Source organism: Limulus polyphemus, unplaced genomic scaffold (assembly GCF_000517525.1).
Source record: "Limulus polyphemus unplaced genomic scaffold, Limulus_polyphemus-2.1.2 Scaffold397, whole genome shotgun sequence".
Taxonomy (NCBI): Eukaryota; Metazoa; Arthropoda; class Merostomata; order Xiphosura; family Limulidae; genus Limulus; species Limulus polyphemus.
Window position 1 is genome coordinate 124,188 of NW_013666007.1, and position 8,691 is coordinate 132,878.

At 33.0% G+C, this 8,691-nt stretch overlaps 1 protein-coding gene across 5 annotated transcripts in view; it reads left to right on the top strand.

Annotated features, from left to right (window-relative positions):
* The window catches only part of LOC106457961 (peripheral plasma membrane protein CASK-like), a 253,764-nt gene that overhangs the window by 69,460 nt on the left and 175,613 nt on the right, over nucleotides 1-8,691 (top strand). For all 5 annotated transcript variants that reach the window (XM_022384048.1, XM_013917406.2, XM_022384049.1 and 2 more), the window contains exon 2: nucleotides 1,185-1,297. In XM_022384048.1, the coding sequence (XP_022239756.1) occupies nucleotides 1,185-1,297 (113 nt within the window). The remainder of the gene's footprint in view (nucleotides 1-1,184; nucleotides 1,298-8,691) is intronic.

The window sequence follows — 8,691 nt, forward strand, 5'->3', positions numbered from 1 at the left end:
CTTCATAGCCAAGTGATTTCTTTAATCAGGGCATTAACAACCTGATTGTAAGATGGAAAAAGATCATCGATAAGAATGGAGACTATTTAATTTAATAAATTTTTGTTTTGATATATAATTTGTTCGGGTTTTTTCATCTAAAAAAAAGCGACAATACATATGAAGAAGAAGCATCTTATGTTGATTTTCCGTCGAGAAGTAAATTTTGTAAGCTTGTAATTTAATAACACCTTCTGTTTTTTTATTTTTGGAAAATTGTTGAAGACTATGCACATCTAGGAAGACTTTTTAACAATATGCTCTTGTTGATAAGTTTCTTACACTTTCGTAAACCTGTCATGATTTCTTAAACTTATGAAAACGTATTAGAAACGTTTTCACATGAAAATACTGAAAATATACTATAAAAAATTCTAGTTTGTCTAAAGTAAAATAAAGCTTTTACCACATAGATATTGTGACCAAAATATATAATGTTTGGGCTATTTAAGTATTCTTATTTGGTGCCTGAGGAATACAGTTTTGTCAAGCAACTTTTTGTTTACAAAAATCTTATAACTTTGACTTATAAAAACTTCAAGGGGCATGGAATTTGTAAATCTTTGTAAAATAATAATTCTATCTTAATCTAGTTGCTTAACACTAGGAAGTTTGGCTTGACAATGTACCTAATGACTATTAGTAAGATATTTACTTTGGTAGTTGAGCTTGGAAGGTTACAGCTATAATAAACCACTTATCTCTTCAATTTTTTTAAAATAATTGTTTTGAGGTCATGTATCCTTAAAATTTGTTAGTAGACCATCACTTCAATACCGGCTTATAAATTTGTTGTTAATTACTTTGCGAAAGTTTGTACAATAAAAATCACACTATTTTTTTTTTACTAAGCTAAAATACACTATACTAGATGACCAGATTAATAGAAACACAATCCTGGGACCATAACAAAAAATTGTGTTTTAGATTTGTACTTCCTTTTAATGTAGATTGGAACTGAAAATAAAGACTATGCTTAGTGTTACATTCAAAGTTTTATTATTTGATTATTATTAAAAACGAAACTTAGTTTGTCAAAGAAGAGTTCACATTCAGAAAATAATTTGATTTTTTAACTATCATCAGTTTTGCCCATTTAATTAATCTATTAAAGTTACTGTATTAATGCTTCTTTTTCCCAACAGGGGGACCTTTAGTGTTGTCCGCAGATGTCTCCATAGGATCACTGGTCAGCAGTTTGCTGTCAAAATTATCGACGTGGCTAAGCTGACTTCTTATCCTGGACTTAGCCCTGAAGGTGGGTGTCTACCAAATAATAATATTTTAAACATTCAAAGAATAATCATGTTTTCAATTAAACTTTTTTTAAAAAACTATTTAATTTACATTTTATTTTGCTATTTTAGATTTAATTTTCAAATAAAATAATTGTAACTTTGTGAGTTTTACTTTATAAACGAACTCTTCACACTATGAAGATTCGGGTATTAAGTTTTTTTTTATCATGTGTGGCGACAGTAGAGACGGAGAAAACCTCTTCTTTATTATTCATATTGAAAATTTTAAATCTTATATACTCAAGTAATCAGTGACTGATTAATTTGAAATCTTTAAATTTAGTTTCTTTATGTTAAACAACTGGTTTGCAAATACCATCCCTACTATCTTGTTTGCATTGTTTTTGAAGAATTGATATTAGCCATCCCTTCATTTATTTCTTTTTGAAAAGTTTTTCTTTGTACATATTCATCTTAATAATCATACTATCACAATTTAAATCTGCATTGATTGTGTCAAAATAACATCAACAGTGAAACAGTTTTTATTGTAATATCATACCACCACAGATATATTAAAGCGGGTTAATTTTAATGAAACCCTCATCCGTACTCCAAGAGTACATTTAACGTCATTACCATTACCACCAACACTTAAAGTATCAGTAACATTCAATCAGACTACAGCAAGAAACTTTAGTCTATACAAACGTGTTTACATATTTCTGTTTACTGCAGCCTTAAAATATTAGGAGGGAAATGGATAAAAACGTCTCCACTTGCTGTTCTGAGCACAAAGAGACCATTAAAACTATTTTTAAAGCTTGTCTTATAAACAAGATACTAGAGCTAGAACAGTGAAATAAGAATGTATTTCTTCTGGTTCCTGTCTTTCAGTTTTATTAGCTGAAGAACTAGGTCTACAAACGAGGAGATTCCATGGAGGCTTGCTTTATTTAAATCTATTACCTGATGGAGATAGGCTAAAGTAAGAATTATCGAAAGAAGTTTTTCGTCCTCCCCCCGTCTTACTTTTATACCAAAGCCGTGTATATCCTTTTAGCTGATGATATCCCTCAGCAAATTGATTAAATTATGCAAAAGGTTTACGTATACAGTAATTATCGAACTATAAACATATTTCACTCGTACATACATTATATCCCTTGCGCATAATAAAGAACCATACTGCACTCGGGCACCTGAGATAAATATTTAAAGCTACTCTCTTTTAGTTTCAGGAATGTAGCCGATACCCAGTAGTGAATTCGGGCTATTCTGTCTGTCGTAAGGAAAATCATAACGTCAAAGTTGATTCTAGAGTTATTCTAGACGAATCGGGAAATTACTTTTCACGGACAGGTGGTTTAACATATATGTTATGTTTTTTTAACCATGTTTCATTACATGGCTGTACATTAAAATATGTTCAATAACAACTCTTAGCATCTAGGAAGGCGTTCTTTTGCATTAGGCCTTTTAATAGTTAGGCGATTCTTGATATTTTTTCCTCTACACGTTTGTTAGGAACATGTTTCAAGGTCTGAAAATCTAGTACTTTTAAGGTCCAGTAGAAATCAAAAGAAGTTTTTCATATCAACAAGGACACACAGATTTTAAGAAAGATGTTTAGATTTTAAAACTTCTTGAAATACAATGATGTTCTTATTGAGATGATTTTAAAGAACTATTTCTTCTAGTACGATGAAAACGTTCAAATTGTAAGGTCACTTAAACGACGAAGAAACTTAAGATTTAAGGTGTAAGGACGAACTTGTTCAAATGTTAAGAACACTGCAGAGTTTTGGGTCTTGCCGAGAATATAAAATCTGCACAGTGTCAACTGTGTCAAAAAATATAAAAACTTAAGAAATGGGTATTAGGTTTTAAGGTGTGTAACTACGCAATGAAGTAGACGTACAAGTTTTTATGCTTGTTTTAATAACAGAGTTCAGTTTTAAATATCATTTATAGATCAAAACACGTATAGCTTAAGATTAATATATAACACAGATCAATACGCTCTAGTTATAGTGTCTATCATGATTTAGAGCAAGTTATAAGACCCATCATTGATAGAAACTTCGTAAATCGTAACGAATATTTCAGTTTTTGTAAGTCCATATTTTCGTGAATTATAATAATCCGGGATTATTATTATAAAGACACTCGTATTTTGAGGCAGTGTGATATGGATATAAATTTGTAATTTTTGCAGCTATGATAACACTCAGGTTTTGAAATTTTCGTACAAGAATGAGATTGATAACTTTTAAAAGTATTGTATTTGCAGGTGCACTGGCTACCTTACAGGTAATAATAGCAGGACAAAATACAGATAAGGTTATACAGAGTTTAACCTGAATTTCTGACTTGACTAAGTTTTAAAAGAATAAAAGATAGACTGATCTTAATGTAAAACATTGAAAAGTAATCTTTATTCACTAACGACACATATCAAATATGACGAGCATACGAGGCGCTGGAAAGCATTGACCTCAAACTGTATCCTTATCAGTAGGATACCCGAATAAGACTGAGAGAGTGAATTACCACATAATAATCACAATAGGGTAATCTCTTCCAGAGTGTAAACTGGTCTCTTATGTCATTGGTTCATTCCAAAAGTAATAAGCTATTCTCAAGGTATTTCTAAACCTCAGTACCATTTATGTTTTCTAATGAAATCAACTGTGCAAAGTCACACAGTTCTCAAGTGACACCTCCCGTGGGAGAATTCAGCAGTATCAAAGGAGACCGACCTCAGCCCTCGACAAATCCCGGGCGCCAGGTCGTCATGGCGACTGAAAATTTCATCGTGGCGCCTAGTATTCTTTCCCATTTTATTCGTGCGGATGCGCTAAATAGAACTCGAATCTAGAACAGGTCTGGACTCTTGGAAGTCCGTAATTATTTTCGCGTTCTTTGAGTCCGAAATCGAACTTTGTTTCTAGGATTTTAATGGTAAATTTAGCACTTCATATTTTTTTTTCTTTTTCTGGAATGAAGCACTGTGGTTGCACAACACGTTACTAATTTCGCGCCATTTTGTTTTTCTCCTTTCTCTCAATTCATCCAATCAGTGCGCGTGTTTAGACTTATACGGGACCAAAGGCAGTTAGTTCAGGCAATACTACCAAGTGGTTGTTGATATCGTGATTGTTAGCATGCACTCGTTGCTGTGAAAATAAATAAATATAGCCCCCATTTCCCAGTATAAATAGGCTAGGCACACCAAAAGGCCTTTGCTTATCGTTACAGTGTTGTAGTGATGAGTGGATTAGACCTATTCTGAAATAACCTACTTGGCCTATCGATATGTTGTGATTATTTTACTTTCATTCATTGCAAAAATCCACTTAAGTTATAGTTATTTAGTCTACTATTTTAATGATTGCACATATTGAAGTTTAGCTTTAATATATGTTATATAATAAAGTTTAATGATGAACCCTTTGTTTTTTAGTCTAAAACCGTGTGTCTTGTCCCATAACCATACAACCAACTCAAAATATATTTCTTAACTTTTCTATATCGGACCTGGCTCCTAGATCTGAAAATATTTGTTGAGGCCTGGTGTAACTATAATACCAACGGGCTTGCTACATGTATTTCAGAACTGGTCTTTTTTTTACACGTTAAATATACGCGCATAAGTATGGGAAAATGTTGAAATCTTTTAGGAACATGAAATTGCCATCTGTCTAAACTAAAAGGATAAGAAACACCCTCAAAGTTTCACACACCACAAACGCTAATGAAGACGAGGTTTTAAAGCTGTTAGTATAAAAAAGGTAAGGACAAAAAACAATTGTTGTTATTGTTATAGGAGCTAGGACATCAACCTTTTTTTCTTTCATTTTTGAATTCATCCTACTGGAGCCTTTAACTGCAGGCATAAAACTAGAAGAAATATATATAGACTCTGTAGTTTAATTCAGCGTTATTATGGAGCGAACATATCATAAACTATATTTGTTTTTTGCTTTCCTGTAATGTTATTTGTTTTGTTCATACGATGAACAAATACTAACTAGTCCCATGAATCTGATCCTCTCATAACTTTGTATTTATGGCAAAGCTACTAAGGCTATCTGCTGTCGTTCCTAATTTTGAGCCTCCTTTCCCTACCCCCAGTGGCTCAGCGGTAAGTCTATAGGCTTATGACGCTAAAAATCGGGTTTACATATCCGTATTGGGCAAAGCGAAGATCACCCGTTGTGCAGCTTTGTGCTTAACCAAACCTTGATTCTGAATTACAGACGAGAGGCAAGGCAGCCAGTCAGCAGCAACCTACCATCAACCATTCATACTAAGGGATTGACCGCCACTCTTATAATGCACCCACAGCTTAAAGTACGGGGAACATTTTCTGGATCGTACTGTACGTATTTGAAATCGGCTCACCAGCTTCGAAATTCAGAACTCTACCACAGATTCAACTTGCGCCCCTCATATATATATATATTTTCAAATACTCATGAAAGGAATAATTATACAGAGAAAATAAATTGTGAATGTGATATTAGACTGTATTAAAAACAGTAAGATAAAATTTGTTGAATAGGTGTGATACTAAACGTAGTAGTTACCAGTTTTCTTTCCTTGATGTAATGAATTGGTGCAACTTATAATTGTTTAGTTGAAAAAATATTTTTCTCTAGTATGGATTTGACGAAGGGTGATATAGACTAGCTGTCTTCCCTCTAGTCTCTCACATCAAAATTAGGGACATCTGGCGCAGATAACCCTCGATTAGCTTTGCGCGTGATTTTACAAACAAACAAACACAACTGAAGGTAAATGTTAAGTGAATTTCAATTGTAGTGCTTAAGGCTTTTTGAAATATTGAATTCTAGTAAATGTGATTGAATACTTAAAAAATCGAATGTAGTTGTCTGACATTTGCAAGTGCTTCCTGTCGTCATGTTTTCTTCAAGATTTAATCCTAAAGGATACGATATATTTTATAATTGATGATGTTACAGACACGATTATACGGAGCGTATTTTAATTGAGAGTTGCAGGCAACAATCTAATAATATTTGTAAATAAATAAATATAAATAAAAAAATTGGAGGGAATCGTAAGCGCTGAAATTCGGCTTCTCCCCAGTAATAACCAGCTAGAATCTTTTAAACCCCTAGTTACTGTTCATCAAAGTCTTTACTAATTATCAGAAAGCTGTGAGTTGTGATAACAACAAAATTTGTTGTTTTCAAAACATGCATGCAGTGCTTGACCAATATCCAGACTTTCCAGGAGTGTATTCTTTTTTACGGATATAGATAACTTATTCATTATGGATGCCCTGAGCTTATCAAACTTTGATGCTGAGGGATAGCCATATGTATATGGCTTAAATATTCATGTGACACGAATAACTTGTCGCAAATCCTGTAAGCACAATTTACTAGAACTTTAAGTGAACTTTACACGCATGCTGGATATAGAAAGAAAACTGTCAAAATGAGCACATACCCATGGAAAAGTCGGTTTTTGATATACGCTAGTTTTATATACCGCGGTATCCAAGAAAGGTAAACCAGATTTTTTGCTCCTGCTTAAGTATGAACTTTATATTTGGCTGTTTACTTTTATGAATGGCACAGTAATTCATCAACACGGTTTTCTGATTAAAACATTGTGAATTTATCTTTAATGTACAGTCTATTGTAAGGTAATTTAAAGCCAACGAAATATTTTTCCAACTATTGTTTTTTAAGATAACCTAACAAATTAGCCGTAACAGGCGCAAGTTTTGATTCCTTCAGCTGTTCATAAGTAAAAACCATTAAATATGAAGTGCGATTCTTTAAATGCAGGCCCGGCATGGCCAGGTGGTTAGGGCGCTCGACTCTCAATCTGCAGGCCGTGGGGGGGCGTTATAATGTGACAATCAATCCCACTATTCGTTGGTAAAAGAGTAGCTCACGAGTCGGCGGTGGGTGGTGATGATTAGCTGCCTTCCCTCTAGTCTTACACTGCTAAATTAGGGACGGCTAGCTCAGATAGCTCTCGTGTCACTTTGCGCGAAATTCAAAAAACAAACAAACAATCTTTACCTGCAAATTCATCAGCTCTTAAAGGAAAAAAAAAAGCTTAAGCAACCTCTTTACTGTATCTTAAAATTCAGATCAATAGTTTCTTGCAACGGGATATTGATGTAAAGTAAAACTACATCAAAAGTGTTAGTACACATATTATACTATTGATTCATCAAGAAACTAAAAAAAAAAACTTAAAACTATCGTTAACCGTGAATTCAACATTTGTATATTATTGAAGGAGTTTTTAGTAAGAAACATGGAAATCTGTGACTAAAGTGCTAATACTTGATATTACTGATCTTGATGAATAATTTTGTTATGCATGCCATTACATATCCCAACATGAGGCACTTTTGTAACTGCATATGTTTTGTAAGGGCGCTCGATTCGCAATCTATGGGTCGCAAGTTCGGATCCCATTACCGAACATGCTCGCCCTTTTAGCTGTGAGAGAGTTTTAATGTGACAGTCAACCGAATTATTCGTTGGTAATCAGTAGCCCAAGAGTTGGCAGTGGATGGTGTTGACTAACTAACTGTCTTCCCTCTAACCCATTGTTACTAAATTAAGAACGGCCACTGTAGATAGCTCTCATGTAGCTTTGCGCGGAATTCAACAAACAAACAATCTTTTGTAAGTGTTGGATTTTTTGTTTAATTTAATTCCTTTTTATTTTGCTAAGGTATGGTTAACCTTACTAATTGGATAATTTCTATTTTAAACAACTTTTTATTTAATGTATATGAACTAATTAAGTGTTTTCCAAGATCATTAGAGCTTTATATCTTCCGTCAAATAACTTAAAAAGTTTATTTCAGAATTATAACTGTGTAAATATGAAGACATAGCTTGGCTACTGACATGGGTTTCAGTGTATCGAAAACCTTTTGCCAGTAGAGAAACTAAAATAATATCTCAACAAAGATTCAAAGGGAGATAAACTAGCGTGTTCTTCGTGCAAGTCCGATCTCAGCCGCATTCTCCGAAATCATTACCGTATTTTTCGGAATATGAGACGTACTGGTGTATAAGACGCACCCTTATTTTGAAGACAAAGTTTTGAGGGAAAACTTTTAACAGTCACATTTGAAAGATTTTTATTGAACAAAAACTCAATTTGATACTTTAAAAATTAGTATATATTGTTCTAAACACAAAAGAGCTCAAAACATCAAAATAAGAAAATACGGTAAATAAAAAAAAAGGTTTACTGTTATTTAGTTTGGTTCAAAACCTACAAAATCTTCATTGCTTTCACTGTAATTTATTTTTTTATTATTTAGGGAGCATTATAAATAGTTATGTTTTTAAAAGAAAAATGACACATTCAATTGAACTAAACTATGCATGCCTATTTAAATATA